A 22,582-nucleotide genomic window follows, 5' to 3' on the forward strand; every position below is an offset into this window, starting at 1 on the left:
CAGGAAGCAAGCACTTTGGCATTCTTCACGATTGCAGAGCCCCATTTTGCCCAGTGCTCAGGTAATGGTTTGTATGGTACAGGAACAGCAGCTGGGGTCGACTATGCTCACTAGGAAGGCATTGGATTTCTCCTTGTTGAAGACATTTTTCTATATTCCATCTGTTCAATTAAATTGGCGAAAATGGCCATCATCCCTCATGGCTCAACTGGAGACTGTGCATGTGGAACCTCCGTCTACGTTGTTGGTGCTACATGTCACTACAGGAAATCGGGCTTGCACCCGATTGCACGACAGGTCCATAAATTGTGGCCCTCATCCTACGATATTTTTCAGTGCCATCACCTAATAATTGAATGTTATGGAATCCAAAACATTTTACTTTAAGCCAACCCCCAACAATGTTACTCCTGGCAACTTATTTACATCTAAAAATATGAATCCATCAAATAGCAGTGCTTTACTAGATTTGAAGTTGTTGCACCAGGAAGTGAATCCCATCTTTAACGATACTTTGCTCCAAAAGAGAAACGTACCGTGACAGTTTTTTTAATCTACACAATTCAACAGTTTGCTGCCTATCACCAACTCTGAATAAAGTACTAAGTGCCAAAAGTAGCAAGGCTTTAAATAACCTCACCTTTGTTTTATGAATGGCACATGTTCGCGTATCCAGGAATTCTGTAATGTTGGCGCCTTGACAAGTGGGTTACCTGTGGGGGCAACCCTTTCCAGTAATCTTACCTCATCATAGAAACCTAACCCTCAGCTAGTGGGATCCGAGGCTAATAAAATATCAGTACTTTTCCATATATGCTGCCAGATGGGGCAATTGCCTTTACACTCACAGTGGGACATATGGATAGATGCCCCTTGACCCAAGTGACAAGCTGCCACTAATTACTATAGCTCAGCATCCCGTTCCTGCAACAGTATGCTTTTTGCCATCTCGCCATAACCGTTTATGAAATGTATATGTTTTACCACATGCCTGACCTAGTCAGTTTGTCATCAATACATAATGTCCAACACCTTTCCGGGAGTAGTCGCCCATGCCAAGGCTAGTCGCTCAGCAAGGACCTCTGTCATGTCCAGATGATGGCAGGTTCCTGCTAGCTGGCAGAGGAGAATCCAGAAGATATCCTAAGTGGGATGCCTGTCTGTCAGGGGTTTGGCATCACTCAACAGTCTGTCCCCTTTCACTGCCTCACTTTCATAAATCCGCATGAAATCGCACCAGGAACCACCGATCCCCGGCAGCCTTTTGCACATTTACTGGCCAGGTAAATGGAAAGAGTGCATGTAAGCCTACCAAACGACATGGCTTTTACAGGAGCAAGCTTTAGTTTGTTGCTTTGGATAGAGTTCTAAATGTTGTTGAATGCCCTTTCAGCCTGTGTCACAGGAAACACCTTTGATTTCTTCCCCGATTTCCATGCGACCAATGTGGTCCCTTTGATCTCGTCTGCTCCTAAAAATGGTATTTTCTTATTGTGGACTCTGCTTGATGCGAAGTAGCACTCTGTGGCTCAATACTAGATCACCCTTCCGACATGTAATGGGGACATTGACCATGGGGGGGAATGGGAGGTTAGTAGCTACAGTACAACACTGGTTATGCATCGGTTACCTTGGTTTGGGGTGATGGATCTTAGACCGAGGCATGAGGAGCATTCTGGAGTCCCGCGATAGCTTTAAATATACTAATGTCATAGCACAGAGGTAAATGGAGAGGATGGTCCAGTGGAGTTGAGAAGTGAGGAATGTTTGCGGTTGGATTTTGCCCACAAGATTTGGTGGTCAGTGTCTCAGAGTTGGTTGTTTCAACCAAGCTGGCCGTTGAGCCTGTAGAGGATGAAATCTTTCTAACTTTGAAAAAGTGAATGTTTTTAAAAGTGGTCTGCCAGAGGAAGTCTGACCACTCCTGCGAGGAGCATAGGTAGCAGAGGTCCACAAGCCGTTGAATGGAGCTAAACCCAAAGCCTGAGCTGTCACAGTGGAAGACAAACTTCTACAAGGTTTTCTCAGCCTTTGCTCCAAAATGTTTATGCCCGTCAAAGGGCATTGTCCAGGAGCTTTGCATGCATGTCCTGAGCACAGCAGACGTCCTTGTGCACTAGTGATGCTGAACCACTGTGCTAGTGTCCATTGAAATACATATAGTCAGCTGTAATGAGTCCAGAATGCAGAATATGGCAGGAAGCTTCCATGCCATCCTGCACCATGACTACATCCCTTCTCTCAAATCACCTTCAGGGATATGATGTGCTGCACCGGCTAATGCTGACCCTCGACCAAAACAGAAATTTGAAAGGTGTCAGAACACAGGAATTCCATGAGCAGTGAAGACCCGAGAGCTCCTCTTGCCCAACATTGGGGAAAGATACACCAGATGAACAGTAAGGACATGAGATTCCCGGCTATTGATCAAGTGAAATCTTCAGTGTGGTGGCAATGTGAACCTCAGAAGACTTGAAGCAAGCTATATATGCAAACTCAGGACTGCTATTCACGAATTAAACACAGGTAATGAGTTGGAGGTTTTCCTATGAGTAACTTGGCAACAAAAGCAAACCCTACATTTACTTTAGGATTAATATTGATAAATGGAGTGAGAGGACAAGGAGGTTACGAGACCAATTTTGTATCAGATTATAGAACAAGTGCACCAACAAATAATGATTAGCACTACTGGTTAACGATTTTGGTAGGAACACATGTTCTGAAATTAAAATTAAACATCTTGGCGATACCTAGAGGACTAGAGGTTGATGGGATCCAGACCTTCGCTGCATTAGGAATCTAAGATACTTGGGCCTAGTGCATTTTAAAATCAGACAATATTGAAGTGCATCCTGGCAAGTGTGTATTTTGACCAACAAGACAACTTCCTTCCTCTACCCCTCCCATGCTAACGTTTTCTCTGCCGCTGCAACTGGGGCCTGGTCCTTTCAGAGTCATACAGTGGGCCAGACCACCCCCTTACCACCCCCACCCCAGAATTCCTTGCAAGCACTTGCCCTCAGACTCTCCTCCTCGGACTAGCCCCGACCTGATCCACTGTCCCCCACACTCATCCTCCCTTCCCCCTGGCACTTGCCGTTTTAGCCCCCCCCCAAAGCACTTGCCAATCCCATCGCTTTGGGCACCCCACCCCTGCACTTAACCCTGTACCCCCAACTCCCTGCACTTACCACGCAATCTTGCACGATAGGATTGTCACAAGGCCAATGTAACAGTTCTTCCTTTCCTATGTTCATTCCAAATGTGGCTATTTTATTAAGTGATTGTATTCAATGGTTACCTTGATAAAGTCCACGTTTGGGCGAAACTCATGGTCAGGCAGTCAGCAGCGCTTATGACATAACGTAGGTTGGCGTCAATTTGCTGAAATCGTGTGATTTTTGGGTGACTAAACTAACACAAATCGTATACCATTACCATGTGGATGTATATTAATCGAATTAAACATACTTAGAAGAAGAGCACTTGCATTGGGGTTGTCTTGTTGGTCAAAATACACACTTGCCAGGATGCAGGAGGTTTTCACAGCCAGGAAAGGACAAGTCTGCCCAAGGGGAACACCATTTTGACCCTTATGTCTAGCCTCTTACTGTGGCAGGTGGGAGAGAAAGTTAGGTGGACTTCTTCAAATCGGAAGTCACAGCGTGCACCTCCAACTAAGCTCTTGGGGAAGGCATGGGTGAATATGAGAGGCTCCAATGGGGCTGGGGCGTGTTTCTTGCCACCTCCCCATTAAATGCACTGCCGGCCTTTCCCACACCTCTAGCACTAGAGCTTCGGCAGCGGCATTGAGCAGCGGCAAGGTCTCCTCCTTGGGTCCTTTGTCCAAAATGTCCTAGTTCAAATTGGACCTTTGGTCTGGGAGGAGCCAGCAACTCAAGGATGTCAGCAACCTTGGTCATTAGCCTCTGGATTGATGCCTGAGGTTTCTGTGGAGAGAGTTGTCAAGTACGCTGGCCTCTTGAAGGTCCAAGGCCAGTTCTTGCACGTCTTCAACTTACCAACAAAACTCATCCAGGAAGTCCTGTTTCCCTTGTGCACAGGTTCCATTCCAAAAGGAATCCTCTTCCTAAACAATGTGGCCTTTTTTATACAAATGTCCTCATCGGAAGCAGGGCATATTCCAGAGAGGCTCAGACGCCAAGGTTGTCGATGTTGGGGGTGAGGACAGCACAAGGCCGCCTATGCCCGAAGGCAGTGCCCATTGCTACCAGGATAGTCACCTTTGATGCCCAAGCCCATAGGCATGCAGGAGTGTTCCACTGCGGGGTTCATGACAGACAACGTTGTGGGCCCCACAGGAGCCAACGGCACGGAAGCCATAGAGGCCTCTGCAAAGCAGTTTAGAATCTTCTAACAGTTTCCCATTCCTCCGGGGTGGAGGACTGGGTAGGAAACTATCTCTAGTGCAGCATCCAGGGATTCCTTGGACTCCTGGAATGACAAAAATGGAGATGAAAATAAACACCCGTAGAACAAGGCCTCTTGCTGGGCTTCTTTTTCTCTTTAAGCGCAGAATACCAATCCTCGGACTGGCGCTTTGCACCGAGCAACCTCCACCAAGACTGTGCTCCTTGACTCCATTGCTTTTGGAACTACATGAGTGTTGCCCGAGTGAGGCCTTAACGTGGTTGGGCATTTTTGACGAATTAAGTGTGGTGCAGGGTGTGTCTGATGGAGCAGACGTGGAGGCGCGCTGCATCCCCAGTGGCGGAAAACATTTCTGAACAGCCACACAGCAAATGGTATATCATTGCACGAGTAGTATATGCTCTGTAGCAACACGCCCGTCTTTGAAGAAAGATGACAAAACACATTTACGAATCCCGGCTCCGCGCTTCGAAATCTCTTCGGTATTAAGCACATTATAAAAAACAATTATAAACATTAGAATTATAGATGAGGATTCCATTAGTGAATGATAGATAGATGAGAAAGTGATAATGTACATAAATGCACATTTCGCGGATTTATATTCTTTTCAACGGTGTTGGACAAACTCAAGTGAAATGCCCATGTTGAAATATTCTCCAATACCAGCACTTGTAAATGTTGGAGAAAATAAAATGTATTCCATTTTGGTTATATGTTATTGCAACCAAGTGGCCTATTCTTATTTGCAAAGAGTATTTTCGGTAACTGTCCCAGTATTAGTCCGAATTATGGGGTGGAATTGTAATAAAGGGCTATCAATCAGCTTTGCTGGCTCTATTTAATAAATGGTATAGTTCAAATATAGTCTCGAAAATCTACAGCCCGTAGCTCCTACCAAAAGGAACCAGAGTATTCTTCGAAAAAACTTAGTATCTTTGCTATCTCGCTGGACCAAAATCCTTCGTGCAAGTGAAAGTTTTCAGATTACTTCTCACCAATATTTCCCCCCCTCCTTACCCCCCACACACCATGTAGCATCATACTCTGAACAGGCCCGTCAGTATAAACTAGAATTACAGTCTACTGTCCACCACAGCGTTGAAGACTTCAATGAACAGCCCCAAACCCTACTGGAAAACAACCTGCCGTGGCTCCTTCAGCCCACCCAACAGCCTCAGTTTGACAAACTAACAAAGGAAAAAAACGTGTGACGAATTTTGTGCAGACAACCAACACAGATAGCTGCGAAGAGATAAGGAAAGGTTGGAGGAAAAACAGAGGGGGGAAAAAGATGGGACAAAAATAAAGACCAGGGAACTCAAATCAAGAGAGGGGAGTAGGGGGTAGGAGTGAGGAATGGGGTGGGGCCGGGCCTTGGAATCTCCCAGGTAAAAAGAAAAGTCAACAAATTCGTCAAGGAAGATTGACATCCGTCAGAAAAAGCCACTATTAATTGTGCCCCCCCCCTCCTACAAGTCATGAACGACTTAAGCCACACAAGTTAGGGGAAAAGTGTTGAAATAATACTATTCGTATCTAGCACATTTGATTTGTCTACAGGCACGGATTACACACACATCAAAACTCAATAGCACTAATTTGATCAAACCTAGAAGGATGAAAGCCTGCATAGTGGACCCACCAAGATGTGAACCTTTGCCATAAAGGTGATTATTTGTTCAAATGTAGTAGCAAAAAGTTGTGCTTGTACAGCAGCGCATTACTGTGTCAATTACATTCTCACCAGTGTGGAAAGCCGAATTTACAAATTCAGACATTGTCATTTCTGTTCAAGGCGACCTGATCAGAGGAGTATGAAGACGCCATGCCTACTCCATTGGTTTGTGCCAGCTTGATAACAAGTGGTATTTACGGTGCTCCCGAGTTGAACGTCGGTGCAACTTATTGCCATACAAAAAGGGCATGTTTCTAAACCATCACCTTTTCTTTTTGCTACATAATCAACGATTCTATTTGCCGATTAAACAGACTGGCAGAAGGCGACACGTGGGCACTATAAAAGGCAGGTGTACAGGAACTCATTGGATTCCAGGCCAACACGTGCATGGTCAGGCTGGGAGCCCGATATAGGCGGGCAAAGGACCCGAGGCTTACAGTGATGTGCGAGCAAAGTAGCACGGCTGTTTCTGCATGCAGAAAGAATCCTCATCCCTCTTACCTTTTTTCCTATCAGCTTCTTCCGCAGGAACTCCCGGGCCTCAAACATATACGGGATATCATACAGGGGCCGCAGCTTCTTGTTCTTATCCTGGAAAGGAAAGCACAGCACGGAGTGAGTGGTCAAAAAAGGAAAAGTAAAGCAAAACAGTTCAACAAACCTTTTTGACTAACTTGTGTGATTACTACAAAAGAAGCAACTGTCCCGAGATGCGACATTACGCACAAGGACTACGAAAAGAAGTGTCGGCCATCTTGTGCATGATTGGCTGTATTCGTTTTGTATTGAATGCAAACTAAACACATTACTTACCTGTAAAATCCTGTTCTCCACCATTGCTATCTTACATGGATTCACATGCTTATGAATAGTCCCTGTAGTCAGGCTATGAATCCTCTGAAATATTAAACCAATTTTGCTTTAAGCTTAAAAAACTGCGTGTCACATATAGCACATTGCCATCACTTTGGGTCATACTGCCCTAACCAGTGACATTAGTCCTCCTTGGCTCCACCGTTGGTAGCAATCTTCAGATTTTAATCCCACACTATCGTGGCAGTAGGAACCAAAAGGAGGGTCCCATAGAGGGGTGGTTCGCTTATTGTTAGGGAGAATTCTCGGTTTAGGCTTAATTTCCTAACCTAGTGAGTCCCCCAGCAGCTTTGCTGGATTTTTGGGGTTTATTTTTTTCTCCTGCCAAGAGTGAGACTCTTTTACCCTCACTCTTGGACATGATTTGAGTGCGTCTCTTGATTCTAGATGTGTTTAATGGGCTATGGGGTCTTTTACTCCATAGGGCTTCATGTGTTTTTGTGATGTGTGTTACACAGCACCCTCAGTGCAGTAACACAGGGGTGTCAGTGACCCCCCGTATAGACTCCAGACCCTGGGACTGAATACTGTCTCCCAGGGCATGTAAAGTCACTATTGACTTTACTAGTCTCAAAATTCTGAACAGAACCAGTACAAACCATCATATTGTGGACGTACTGGCCGGGGCTATTCGATTGCCCCGGGGTCTGTTAGTCGAGGGGGCACGTCTCCGTCCCCCCTGATCAAGTTTTGGTTGGTGGCAGTGGATACTACTTTTTATATTCGACCGCGAATATATCCCTATGGGATTTCCCATTGTTCGAGGCTACCAACTTTATTTAATTCCTATAGCCTCGAACATACCGCCGGTTTATTTATTTAATATTAATTCTCCGGTTGGTATTTTTTGCCAGAACTCGGTTCTAAAATGGCGTTTGTGTTCTCGTCTGTGACTCCAACCCAAGTCGAGCCCTGTGTTCCACTTTTTTGGCGGGCTTCTCCACAGAAGCCCTCCCAAGTGGTGCCACTCTGTCTGGTGTACTTAGGAGGGGTGGAGGGGGATTTAGGCACCCTGGACTGAGTTGCCTAGGCAACTCAAGTCGCACTCCGTCCTGATTGGCCCAAGTGGTGAGCCGGCTGGCTCACCACTTAGCATGTTTGAGTGACAGCTAGGATGAGTGAATGGGGGTTTTCTGCATAAAAGCAGGGCTTTGGGGACTGGAACTTCAGAAGTCGCCACAGGACCCAAGAATCCGACGAGGGAGAAGCTGAGCTGGCCTGCTACGACGACACCACCGGTGGAGCCCTGCTGAACCGTCTCACCACTTTTCCCAACGACAGAGGCAATCTCCAGCCCAGAGAGTCTTCTTCCTTCGACTGGTGGGGATAACCAGTCTGCTTCCTTTTTCGCTTCCTGTAACATCTCGTGGCCGCCTTGCCTGTGCCAAGCACCCCGGCAACCGGGATACCATGTTTTACCACTACCGCAAATCAAAGGGTAGTACCTTTAACCGGAAAACTCTGCGGCTGGTTCCTTCCCTGGCAGTGCAACGACCTTCATCTTTCCTCCACGTCGAGATCTTCTCTTCCTCTGGACAACACCGCGACTTGCACCCACTGCCAGGAACAACTGCTCCCGCTGGAGGATCCTTTCCACCTAAGGTACCGTGTTCCACCTGGCTTCCCTTGTAACCAACTGTACGGGGTAGATTTAGCCCCCGGCTTTCGACCCTGGGTTAGCTTGGGACACCCTGGCTAAACTTTTCTGAGCCCAACTAAAACCTTTCTGAACTCCCTGCAAGACTTTTCAAGCCTGTTGTCATTGTGTGATCTTGGGTGCATTTGTGCCCTGCTCTCTCCAAGAGTGGGCCCGGCCTATGGACTTTGGCTCACAAGTAACTTTTGACTTTCCTGCCCTGCTTAAGAGTTCCTAAGTATTAGTGTGGTGTATTTTGCTAACTTCTGCCTTTTTCCCTCCCTGGTTTGTTAACTTATTGGAGTGCCATCTATAGTTAAGCGCTCACCTCTGTCTGGAAATAAGTGGTGTTAACTAAGACTGGTCTGATAAGGAATAAGGAGTGTATATATAATAATAGTAACTGTTTTAGAGTGAATTACAATAATAGTGCTGGAGTGTTTCAATAAGTGTGTTTTTAAATAAATAATTATATACCTTGATACCAAAGCTGTGGTCAGTGTTTGATTGTGCTATTGTATCTGAGTGCCTATTGTGTATACTTTGCATACTGCCTAACTCTTCTTGAGGGATGTCTGACTGCTCAGCCACAGCTACCAGGTAAATCTGGGTGGTACAGACTGTTACCAAGTGGGTTTACTATCAACAACTGTAATCCTAAATCTTTTGCAGTGGTCCCCAAGGGAACTGCACAGGTTTCTGCCTAACACTTATGAATCCACGTAAGATAGCAATACTGGGGAACAGGAGTTACAGGTAAGTAACTTTTTCCTTCCCCAGCATCGGATCTTACATGGATTCACATGCTTCTTAATGCAATTAAACAGCAGTACAAACCAATACAACCATGGGAGGCAGCTCTGGAACACTCCCTCAAGCAAAAAGGTTGCAGAACACCGCCTGGCCGGCATGAGATTCCTCCATGGAGTCCCTGTTGAGGCAGCAGAATCTTGTGAAGGTGAGGATAGACCTCCATGTAGCAGCCCTGCAGATGTCTGGCAGGGGAACACCAGACAGGAACACCATAGTAGCAGCCACGGATCTGGTGGAATGTGCCTTTCGTCTGCCTGGCAGAGGCCTCTTTGCAAACCAGTTACAATGGGAAATGCAGCCAGATAGCCACCTGCAGATGGAAGTTTCTTCCCTTTAACAGCAGTCTAAAAAGTAACGGAGTTGTGAAGTTTTGCGAAAGTCTTTCATGTTTCCCATGTAAAATTTCAGCGCACGGGCAACTTCCAGTGAATGCAACACCATCTCTCCCGGAAAGGTATGAGATCCAAACACTGAAAGATTGAAGATCAAAATGAAATACTGAAGGAACCTTCGGCATGGCAAAAGGGCAAGTGTGCAACGCTACCCTAGATTGGTGAAACGTCAAATATGGTGGTTTGCAAGAAAGGGCTTGCAGGTAAACATGCCTGGCTGATGTAATAGCAACCAGGAATGCATTATTCCAAGAGAGAAACTTATAACTCCAGTGCAGGGATTCAAAAGAAGGACCCATCGGTTTAGAGAGAACCACGTTAACTTCCCACGCTGGAGCAGGTGCTCTAACTGGGGGAAAAGCCCTGACGAGACCCTTGAGACAAGCCTATGTGACCAAAGAGAAGGCTTGCCATCAGTCAGAGTTTAGCGAGAAATAGCAGCCAAGTGAAACTTTATTGAAGTTTATGCCAGGCCAGCTTTTGCCAATGACAGCAAGTACGGTAGGATTCGAGCAGCCTTAACACAATGAGGATTAAATTACTGAGATTGACACCAAACAAAACCTCTTCCACTTATGGCTTGTAGCAGGAGAGCGTTGACAAAGTTCTTGCCTTGGCCCCAGTTTTACGGCATTCTACGGGTACCTGGAAGTGTCTAAATTCCCATTCTGCAGGAGCCAGGTCGTCGCAACTTCAGTGATGCGGGGCACCACCCTCCTTCCCTAGACAGCATGTCTGGAAGAGAGGAAGCTTGAAGCATAATGCTACCGACAGATGGAGTAGGTCGGAAAACCAGATTTGCATGCCGGAGCAATCGTAATCATCCTGCATCACCTCAGAGTGCCTCGAATACTCCTACACTGAGCAGGATAGGTAGGAACGCGTATAGTAATCGGACGTCTCAAGGGATGAGAAATGTCGGCTAGACTTCTCTTTTGAGGACAGCTGCTGGCAAACTGGCAGCACTTGGAGACGCTTAGCGTGGCAAACAAATAGACCGGAGGCTGTCCCTATCTTGTGAACCGCTTAAGAACTTGGTCCTGACAGAGCTCCCACTCGTGGAAAGACTGCAGTTCCCTGCTGAGGGAACCCACAACTGTGTTGTGGATCCCAGCCAGGTGAAATGGAATGAGGAACATCCCTTGTGTGATCACCCAGTGCCATAGTGATTGCGCTTAACGGTAAAGGACGGGAAACTGCGGTCCCCTCAGCCCCCTTGCTTCCTGATGTTAAACATGGTCGTATTATCAGTGAATATGCGGACCACCTTCCCCTGAAACTGGAGTTGAAAAGACCTGAACACTGCCCGGAGCTCCAACATATTGATGTGAAGCTCCTTGTCCTCCAGTACCCACAAGCCACTGGCATAGAGTTGGTCAGTGTGTGGCCCCCACCCCACCAACCCTCCTGAGAGGCGTTGGTAGTTATGGTGGCTTGATGAGATGGTGGGTGAAATGGAGCACCCCCAAGTCAGGTGCTGCCAATATTTCCACCATTGGAGTGATTGTCAAAACTCTGGGTTGAGTGCTACCTTGTCGTCCCAGGAACTTGAAATTTGTTTCCACCTGGCATCTAGGATCCCTGGAGCGGTCTCATGTGTACACTGCATTGAGGAATATGGGAGATGCAGGAGGACATCATCCCTAGAAGGGACTTGATCGAGCATGCTGTGGCAAATGGAAGAGACAGCTACTGGACCTTGTGGAGCAAGGACTGGATTCTCTCCTCCCAAGGAGCGGCAAGGCACAGCAAGGTGTTCGGTGGAGAACCCAGGAATAGAGCTTTCTGAGATGGCGATAGACAGGACTTGGAAAAGTTTATGTAAAATCCCAGGGACAGACATCGAATTGTGTGGTTGGTATGCAGCAGGGCTAATTTGTGAGACTGATCACATCAACCAGTCGTCCATATAGGGGTATACATGCACCTCTGTAAGGCATAGATGAGAGGCAACTGGGGGGAGGCCCCTTGGGGCAGACTTTAGGCCGAACGGCAGAGCCTTGAATTAGTTGTGGTTCCCTTGCACCACTAAGCGCAGGAATCTTCTGTGCTTCAGATGGATGGGTACATGAGAGTAGACGTTTACCAGATCTAGAGAGGAGAAATTCTTGTTCCAACTGCTCTAGAACCTGCTGCAATGTAACCCTCCTAAACTTGTGTGATTAGAGGAATTTGTTGAGCTTTGCGAGTTATAGACTGGTTCTCCACCCACCATTTTTCTTTCTCACCAGAAAGCACCTAGAGTACACTCCAGGCAGATGCAGCTACCTTTTGCATACGGGTGGAAAGGAGGAACACTTTCCGAAGAAACTCTAGGGTGTGTCCTCTGTACAATGCCGAGCACCCATTTGTAGGCAGTGATGTTCTTCCACTGGTCGACAAATTGAGACAACCGGCCTCCCACTGGGGTGCTAAAGTGGGGGCACACTCCTTGATCCTGGCCAGCCGGCTTTAGAGTCTGGGTGCGGGTGGTGGATCCCTGCCACCTCTGCGTACCCTGTACACTTGCAATATCCCACGGTAGGCCTCCTGTGAGGTGCGAGATGGTTGGCATCTTGGCAATATGACTGCAGTTGATAACCTGTGGAGAGTCTGTAGAGTCTCCTGTTCACAGAACAAAAGGGCTACATCAGCTGCTGGAGAGTACCTAAGGAGCGACCAGTGTCCGTCTAAATTGCTTGGGGGGTTTCATTGACATTACTGAAGGTTGACACGGTCAAAGGGTTTGCCACTGACCTTTGATTGTACATTGGGACGGAAATGGTAGGCTTTCAACTAGCCTTGACAGCCCTCTTCTCCATTTTGTGAAAACCATTGCCTGCTACATCCAGCAGCACAGACTGGTCAGACGCCATTTCCCCTTCAAGCAGCAAGGCTAATGCTGCCTCGGTCTTGTCAGATCCGGAAATCTAGTAGAGGCCCCATTTTGTTCCATAGCTCTGTCATGCCTGGAGAGAATGGCCAGGGAATTGGCGGCCTTGATAGTGCTAACCGCTGTGGTAATATGTTTTCTTAATGTATCCAGCTGCTTTCCCTATCTTAGTCTGGTGGAACCCGAGACTGGAATGAAGGGTTAGCCGACCTTTCTGGCTATTGCCGAAACCACTGAATCAGGTGATGGCTGCGAACACAGACATTGGGTGCGCCCTCTGGAACTCTTTTCCAGGCAGTCCTCCTTTGGTGGTGCTGAAAACTGGTTCCTCATTATGAAACCATCTTCCCATATGTCGCCCAACAGAGGAATGTCCACCACTGATTTCCTGGAGGCTTCCCTCCTTTGAAACAGGAGCCCCCCCCCACCCCTTCTGTTCCTCAGGAGCGAGGTTAAAAAGCTTCACAGCACGCATCAACAAGGCATGAAAACGCCCAATCTCATCAAGGGATGACCTTGGAGAGTAGATCCGCATCAGGGTCCCCACTCACCTCATCTGCGGGTACCAGGTTGTCAAACTCCTCGGAAGCCTGGGTACCTTTAGATGTGTGTCCGTATCAGTGCCTGAGGGGCCCCTGGGTGCAAGAGCTCCTCCGGTGCTGGTCGAGGCGGCAAAGGTTGAGGAAACTCATGTGGCCTGGATGGCCGGGAGGCACTACCCACTATGGGCACCTTGAGGGACTGGCGGATGGAGTCACTGCTGCAATTCTGTCACCAGAGACTGTCAACTGGACAAAATGTCCTGTGACGAGTCACTGTGCAGGAGGCGCTGGGGCCAGAACGGATGGTCCCGGGACCAAAAGCTGTACTGGGACCATAATAAATGGTCTAGAGACCGAAGGCTGTACTAGAGTTCGAGGAGCAGGTAGAATGTGATCAGGATCCCCTTCCATCTCGTGTTAATAGGAAGATGAAACCTCCAAAGGTTCATAGTCTGATAAGCTACCCGCCCTGTAGCATCTGGGCAAGTGGTGTTGCTGTGGCCATGGGCATCAGTGTGAAAAGAGCCTCATCTTCCTTGGTGGAGAGCGTAGGAGCCAGCCTAGGAAGCAGCGCAAGTCTGGATATTATAATGTTCATCTTAGACTAGGTCGATGATTGTATCGGTCAGGCCGGCAACGACACTGGCTCACCAACGGGGTAGTTGGAGCGGTCGTGGGAATGAAAGCCGACAAGCTGTGTTTCATCGAAAAACTGCTTGCTCGTGGACAAGCCGCTGGAAGACTATGCTCTCTTCGCCGATGACTTTGTGGTGACCATGGTCATCTGTGTAACCTTCACTGTGGTAGAGGATGGCACATTCGACAAGTCCTTCGCTGCTGTCAGGGCAACCAACAAGGTCGAAGATTTAGATTGAGGCTTGGCAGCCGTCAGAGTAGTCTAACAGTGAGACTTATGTCCATGGGCCCCTTCAGGTTTCTTCCCTTGGGAAGTATACTCATGAGATCTCAACCTCTTCTTCGAGGAGTTGTGTGCTCAGGCCAGCCAAACCTGGGTGAGGCATGACTTCGGACCGAGGCAGAGTCAGAGGCCGTCTCACCTTCTTCTAACTAAGCGACTAATGGTCAGTAGCAGTCTTTCCTGGTTTGGCGATGGAAACTCCTGGCAGATGGAGCAGCTCTCTACTTTGTGGTAGGGATGCAGACAGAAAATACATTTCTACAAAAACATTGCTGAGGCCACATTTGATGCAGGTCTAAATAGCATTTTCTTAATGGCATCTGCCATCGACATGTGGAGAAGGCCTCCACAATGAAGTTCACCATGGCCAGAAGATCTGCCAATGGTTCGGATGTTTACCGGCATCAGATCAGCGCGACCAGTAGACACCGATATGACAAAAGATGAAGAAATGAAGAACCAGTGATCAATAAATGGAAAATAGTCGAAAAATTGGAGTAGCTAATAGCGTGTACTCCCAACACGTAGCCATACAGTAAAACAACTGAAGATTGTCCTCCATAGCTCCAGCCCTAGTAGCAAATGTCATTGGTTGGGGCAGAATGACCCAAAGTGATAGCAATGGGCTACTTAAGCGACAAGCCATTTTTTGAAGCTTAAAGCAAAACCGATTTTAATTTTACTGAGGATTCCCAGCCAGTCAACAGGGAAAATTCATAAGCATGTTAATCCATGAAAGATCCAATTCTGGACAAGTCACTCTCCTACAAATAGGATTGTTCATTTGCGAAGCCTTCAATTGTCTGACATATAGCAAACTCCACATGTGCAACAAAAACTTCACTCCTCAGGCAAACCTGATACTAGAACAGTGCAATGGTGTGTCCCTTTGGGGGACAGAGCTCGTGATTTTCTACAGAACTCAAAATCCTGAAGTTATAGGATGACCAAAACTCCACTACTAAAGGCTAGAATTACAGGAGCAGTTGTGAAGGTAATTTAATCATGGGGTGTAAGGTTCCATTCCTTTTTCTTGCTCACATCCATCAGCAAATATGGCATCCACCATTATTTGACTTTTGTCATCAAGTGAACAAGATCAGCAAACATATCTTTTCACCTGAAAAGCACTTAAGGGATCTTCATTAAAACACTTAAGCAACACTATCTAGCAATGTACATATTCACTAGAGCAACAAGTAAAACAACCACCAGACAAGTGGACTGTCCGCGATCCCTATTAGGTGGACAATTTGTTCCATTCATGGCCTTAAATTAGGTTTCCAATTTAGGTAAACTAATGAGTTAGAAGGTTTGTCCCATACGACTGACCAGAAGTAGCAAATGCAGCCATTTATACAAACAAGCACAGCTACCACAATGCAAGTAATCTCTCAACACAGTTCAGCTTTAACCATGTAATACATAAGTGTTTCAAATAAGCCATACAGATTTCATTTTAGCTTTCTCTTGTTTTTTTGTAGGGGAAAGGAATATTTCCTTCTCTTTTGAAAATCTATTAAACAAAAAACTGTATGATGGTATTGACAAGACTACCATTGAACTTCCTGAATCCTAAATTGCGCCTCCTGAAGAACCGCTACACATAAATTAGCGGAGAAACACGTGTTGGGGAGCAAACAACCAGGAATAATGAAAACAATGCAAATGTATCATTGAATGAGGTAAATTCAATTGTTATGGAGTACAAATAACTAGGACCAATGAAAGAATTACAAAGTTATTATTGAATGCAGTAAATTTGATTGTTTTTAGGGGAACTAATAACATGGATCAAAGTGAACACAGCAACCTTATTTTTGGAATGGAATGAAGTGAATACAAGTGATTGTTTTCTCTTGACTGTGTGGATCAAATAGACAGTGATATCTTTGGTCATTTATTTTTTTGAAAATTGTACCTATACAACTTGAAAGTGAAAACGCAACTGTGGACTCTCATTTTCAATGTCGACGATCAGAACAAAATGTCATCATTGGATCACAATACACAATTGAAGTACAGATGATTTTGACATAACAAACTCACCCAACTTCAACATAAACATACTATCATTGCCAAAAAGATATCACATGAGGCTCGGAGCCCGCCACCCCCTCAAAGCCGCAAGTCATAGCTCAAATCAGCGTTTCACACTTTCAAGATTGAAGATGGACTTATCTCCTAAAATGTGCAAGCATACCACCTCTATAGATGATCGTCAGATGACCACTATACAGTCACACAATCGGCACTTTTCATTCTGCCATTTTGGCCTACAAGTGGCCCTCTATTTGCCAAACATGTCGGAATTGCCTACAAAGTTGAGATTTCTCATTGCCGTGGGACATGGTTAACCAAAATCCATTTGTCCAGGAATGGTAGGTCAAGGTTTCCCACTAAAGGTAATCTACTGGGTCCTACCCTCATTTCTAAGGGGAGTGCAGATTGTATGCATTGCAACATTGCACTGCTTCTGTAGGCATATCTACAATGCACCAACTGTTGGGAGTTGCTCAATTCCTTAGAGGCTGGCAGAATCACAATGTTGGTGGTGGGCACCTGTTATACATGAGACACTTCAGTGTTGACATTGCCAAAATATTTGGTAACGATACTTATGTGTAGGTGCTCAACTCAAATTCTACTTCCATACTGAAGTCTTATCTTCAGCTTGAGGCTCAAGCCCATAAAGGAACAGCTCCACAAAAGATCAGTCTTCAGTGCAAAGGTGGCTCTGCCTCCAAAGCGTTAAAGGAAGATCGGTCAGTCATTTCAGCATTGTGTTCTGTGCAAATCCTATGGCAAAGGCGAGTTAGAGCATTAAATTCTTTTCAGAATTGAAAAAAGCTTCACTGAATATTTTGCAGTGTTTGCTGTCAACTTGTAGTCCCTTCACTGTGCAAGTTCTGCCCAGGGTAGGAAATGGGCTGGAACAGGACAGAGCGGAGCTCCAGCAAAGTTTGTTTTACAGGAGCTCTGCTTCCTCCTGAGGTCAAGGGACTAGCCCAGGAAACACCAAGATCTGCTCATACATCGCTCACACCCCCAAGCAGCCAGCACTTCAAAAGACTTGCTGTGCGACTGAATGCAGACACAGCCAAAACCCCACATCCTGTTCAGGAGATGTCCAAATTGGCATATAGGTCTTGCTATTTATAGATCTTTATTGTTAGGGTGAGTATCATGACCAATGCTGGTCTTTGGATTGGATTTTCTAGTATCCAGCAAAAATGGTCTTCCTGGATCTCAGATCCAGGAAGTCCTTTGACACCCTTCAACAGTTAGTATTTTCGATCTTTTGTTGCCAAGGTTGGGATTCAAACATGTCATCGGGACAAAAGATTTTGACAAAAGACTACTTGAACGTCTGGTCAGGATATCTGGGAATATGCCAGTTTGAGTTGCAGTCTACAGAAAATATGGAATTATAGCTTTATAGGTCCAAAAGGTGTGCACCATTAATACATTGCTTGTAACATATGAAACGCTCCTACTCTTGGGTTATTTTGCAGGTGTTAATCATTAATCTCCAGAAAGGGAAATGTTTATGTGGGGGAGCCTTGAGAAAAATCAGAATCCCCCACCCTCCACGTTTTTGGTAACATTCTGGTGAGCTAGGTGGCAGAGTCTAGGTTCATTCTTTTTGTCAAATACTAGAGCAGAGTATTTTAGAGCAATAAAGAATATTTGTAGGTCCTATTTCTCTTAATATGTACTGTACCCTTGTGGACAAGTACACAATTTGAAAGTGGTCTCAAGACAAACACCTCAACATTTGACCTTGGCGGCAGTTTTCCCAAGGCCACAAAATGAGTTTGCATAATGTGCTTTTCCCCTTGATTTCACCCAAGCAGTGTACTTCAAACGTAGGTTTGAGTCTATGCCATTCTCCATCTAAATAACTTTAGCGTTTCGGGATTTGTGCCTCGAGTCCCATGCACTGCATTGTTTGAGGAATGCTCCATTTGTTCGACTTAATAGCTTGGTCACTGCCGTATGGTCACAGGGCTGGTCTTTGTTTTGGGTCAAAGTTTTCTGGTGGACGGACTTCGGAGGCGCGCAAAAAAAAGTGCAGCTCATTACCAAGTTCACTGCACGGATTCTCAGAACATATCAGCCGCAAGGACACAGGGAACAAACATTGCACCATCGGGAATGGCGGCTGCGCCGTCTACAAATGTGGATTTCCAACTCCAAAGCTCTGCCCGTCGTTCGATGTATGCATTTTATCTTTTTACTCGACTTTTGATTCAATGTTTTCCTTCCAGCAAGGCAAGAATGCTTTTCTCCCAAGATCGGCCCTGCAGCATGCACACACAAAAACGCCACCAGCGTCAACAGCTGCCCCGCAGCTCGTGTCCCGGAAGACAGGCCGAAAATAGGCCCGAGAAGCAGGGCAAGGAAGGGGAGTGCAGCCTAGATGTAGCATGGGAAGCCCTTATGCCCCCCTCCCCCACCCCGCAGCCGAAAGTGAAGAGGCTGGAGCCCAGGGAACATGGATGTCTTCTTACATGGCATGCTGTACAGGCATTTTTGTGCAAAGCTGACTTGAGTCATTACACAGAGGGTCGGTTTGGGATGGGGTTGGTGATACTACAAGGAGGCAGACAGCATGGGTGTTTACTTTGCAATGGCGTTTTTGTACCCTCATTCTAGGGCAAAGCCAACATGATGTGTTATTACATGGAGGGGGTGGGGCTCATTTGTGCAGTCAGCAATTACAGGTTCTTCCTGTAGCACTGCTTTGTTTTTAAACTGATGTTAAGGGCAAAGTCAACATAATGAGTGTCCTTATATGATGGGGGGCTTGGAGGACACTGTAGAGCCAGCAAAAAATAGATTTTCTTCCTGTCGCATGACATTTTTACTGGGATTAGTATGTTATGTGGGGATACTGTTAAATATTGGGACATGGAGCAATGCATTGTTCTAGCCCTCTATTTAAAATATTACCCCCCTCGCATAAGACCTAGCAAGCATAGTGAGGAATCACGGGAGTCCCAGTCAAAAACATTTGGCGAGCCACACAGGTTGCAGACACTCAAGAGTAAATGGATGTGCAAAAATATCTAGGCAAGCCACATCTGATTTAAAGGTAGGTCAAGCTGTGGGTACAAAAGTAAAGGTAGGGAGGGGTACAAAACTTGCTTGAATTAATGGTATGTTTAAGGATATTTATACCGTGCAGTATCTCCACCAGAGTGGTCCTGTGGCACTCTGGCGGATCTGAAAAGCAAGAGGGTAGGGTGTGGGGGAGGTAAGTTAGTACGACTGAGCAGGGAAAAAGTGCAAGAGCGCAGTGGTGTGCTGTTGGCAGCCTCAGTTCGGTTTACACAGTTCGCCAAACGTAGCTGTGAATTTTCAGGCAGTAGTTGTCATGTGCTATTGTGAAAGGCTGTGTGTGGTTAGTTTCATTGTTGCAGTGAAGTGATGCTTGAAGGAGGTGGATGTGGACAGAAAGTGAAAACTTGAGCTTCAAAAAGGTGTAGAAAGAAGCACACAACTAGGTAGATGGGGGGTTTCCGATGCAAACCATGGTGCCTTTAATTCTATTTCATCAAGAAATAAAAGTATCAATAGAGAAAAAGCAGGCTATGAATTTAAACGTTTGAGTGTGCAGCAACAAATCCATATTGGCCCATTTAAAAAAGTACCCAAGGCGACATGACATGCCCACACTTCTGTATAGAAGTATCTCCAGTCTGCATACACCACACACAAAAGGACTTGCACTATCCTATCTGAAAAACAAATACATTCCATTTACAGTGCCCCTTCATACAAGTAGTACACATTATTTGATACATTCCTGTTGCAAACTATAAATGCATGACATGTACTCTCCCAATTGGGAGTCATCTGGCAAAGCATTGTGAACGTTTCTGCAGATAAACGTAGTCCCCTAAAGTTCCCTCCAAAGAATAACTCAAACTGCAGATGCATCAATAGACAAACTGGCCTACAGGGAATATAGGAGCACTCATAAGACAGTGCCACAGAGAGCCCATTAGGCCTTGGGCAGAGTCCGTCGCATGTCACGCAGGGCCAAACGTGTGACACGCTCTACCCTCGCTATTTTTCAGAAGCTAAGGGCAAGGATAAAAAGCTCCCGATAACCCAATATGACAATCAGCCCCTCAAGCGCATCCTTTACACTTTACAATCGGTACTTCTTGCTGGAAGGGACCAGCCCCTGGGATAGTTTCGTAATGTTTATTATTGTGCTTCTATAAAGCTTTTCACCAAAGCTTTGTATATAAATAATTAATGAGAGGGTGGATTACAGTGTTGACAATTTTACAAGTACAGAGAAAAGTAAAAGTGAAATCAGTAAAAGAAACGAAGCATAGAAAGATGATCCAATAATCCAGTTTACTATGCGAGTAACAAATTGAAGAGTTCCAAGTCAATGTAACAAATAAATCTGCAATCAACTAAATGGAAATTAAGGAGTAATAGATTGAACAAGGAGGATAAGAGCGCATGAGCAAAAAGCAGCTAACAATGTTCACAACCACTGCAGCACAATGTGAGTTGCCCTAGTGTCCAAAGTGCCCCCTGACCCATTCAGTCATTCAAAATAGCCGACGTCACACCACCAAATTACCCCCAATGGTAAACAGATCATCACCAAAGTTGCCATCAATGTCAATACTCTACAGCGCCACCTCACGACTGGGCTTCCCGATGCAAACTCCGAAGCAAGTTCCATTTGCTCTACACATTCCATTGCACAGGCAGCAGTGTGGTTCCACGTCCCAATCTCGGTCACCCCAGCAATCGTGGCAACCTGGAGAGACTGTCCACACGCCGCTGAAGAGGATCCTTGCCCAGTTCCAGCCTGCTGAACAGCAAGAGCAGTCAAATACACAGGCACCAGTCTGCGCCAACCCCCCCTCCCCACCCACCCCGGCACATCCCCAGTGCAGGCGCGGACAGGCAAAGAACAATAGGGCGATTCCCAAATGAATGGCACAACCAGTCAATGTGGACCCACAGTTTAATAGCTGCACTTTTTTATTCATTAGTGTTGATGATTGCAGTGCCTAAGGTGGTTCAAAATGCACCCTTTCCAAAACGTAACCGCAACAATGTGCTCCATGGTACCACTCCAACTGCTCGTCAGAAAGTCAAATTGCAATTCAATAATAGGAGACTTTTTTGGTGCCCATGACCCTTTCCCCCCTGGGTCGCTTCTGCCACCCAAAAGTCACAAACGCCACATCAGACCACCTGAGGGATATGGTCAGAGTTAAAACTTGAGGACCCTCTTGAGGTCCAAGGAATGTAGGGCCCTCTCTGCCTCAGACTGTGGTTTAGGAAGAATACTTGTAGGCAGATCTCTTGATTCCGATGAAATGGAGATATCGCCTTGGGCACAAAGCAAGATGTCATGAAACGTGGTGAAGGGCTTGCACGAAGAGGACGCCTGCAGGTCAGAGCCACTAGTAGAACTGTTTAGTGTCACCAAGCGGATGTCCACAGACGCGATCAGCTCAAAAGGCTTGTGCTGCAAGAACCAAATTGAGGTCCCAGACCGGGTGCGACCTGTGTACCAGAGGAAAAAGCCTAGACAACCCCTTAAGGTGTGCCTTAACCACCACCAGGTTGGCTGCCGAAAAAACATTCTCAGGGCAATTCATGTAAGCCCCAATGGCTGACAAGTTAGTGAAGCAAGTATCCACACCTGGCATCCAGATCGAAACAGGTGTGCAACAAAACCAGTATGTCAACCAGAGGACAGTTGACATGGTGCAAACCCATTGTCACAAGCCCAATGGCAGAACCTAATCCATTTGCTCTGGAGCCGAGACAAGGGCCTCCTGACCTGCTGAATGATGTCCAAGTTGTCATCCGAAACGTTAGCATGCTGAAGCCTCAGCTGGTCAGGAAACATGTCGCCAGGTCCAGCTTGGACGGGTCCAGATATTCCACTGCCCTGCCCTGCTGCGTCAGGGAGCGCCTGTTGGATATCAGAAGGTGGATGGGACCCTTTGAGCATAACTGCAGCAGATCCGAAAACTAGGGTCTCGACGGCCAGTGGCGGGCAATCAGGAGGAGGCTGCAATCCACTGAATCACGCAACTTGTGGGGGATCCGTTGGAGCAAAGCGGTTGGCGGGAACACAGAACACCTGCGGCCATGCCAACAGGTCTGGAAGGAGTCTCCCCAAGACCCCCAACCCCGTCCTGCTCATCAAGCAAACTGGGGGCACTTGGAATTCAGAGGGAATGCAAACAAATCCAGGTTTGCAAACCCCCCGAACGCTGGAACAGGGGCAACAAGGAGTCTGTGTGCAACTCCCACTCGTAGGTGTTAAACCCCAAGCCACTCAGCTGGCCTGCTTCTGCATTGCTATCCCCTGGGAGTTGGACTACTGAAATCCAAACTCCTTCCGTCAGGGCCCATTCCCAGATCGATACCGCCTCCATACAGAGGAGGGAGTAAAGTGTACC

General features: G+C 46.5%; 1 protein-coding gene across 1 annotated transcript in view; it reads right to left on the reverse strand.

Annotated features, from left to right (window-relative positions):
- SND1 (staphylococcal nuclease and tudor domain containing 1) overlaps positions 1-22,582 on the reverse strand; it is a 2,477,133-nt gene that overhangs the window by 1,796,671 nt on the left and 657,880 nt on the right. The window contains exon 11 of the mRNA XM_069629563.1: positions 6,578-6,667. Within this exon, the coding sequence (XP_069485664.1) occupies positions 6,578-6,667 (90 nt within the window). The remainder of the gene's footprint in view (positions 1-6,577; positions 6,668-22,582) is intronic.

The sequence above is a fragment of the Ambystoma mexicanum genome, chromosome 12 (genome assembly GCF_040938575.1).
Source record: "Ambystoma mexicanum isolate Mex_15411 chromosome 12, UKY_AmexF1_1, whole genome shotgun sequence".
Classification (NCBI taxonomy): domain Eukaryota; kingdom Metazoa; phylum Chordata; class Amphibia; order Caudata; family Ambystomatidae; genus Ambystoma; species Ambystoma mexicanum.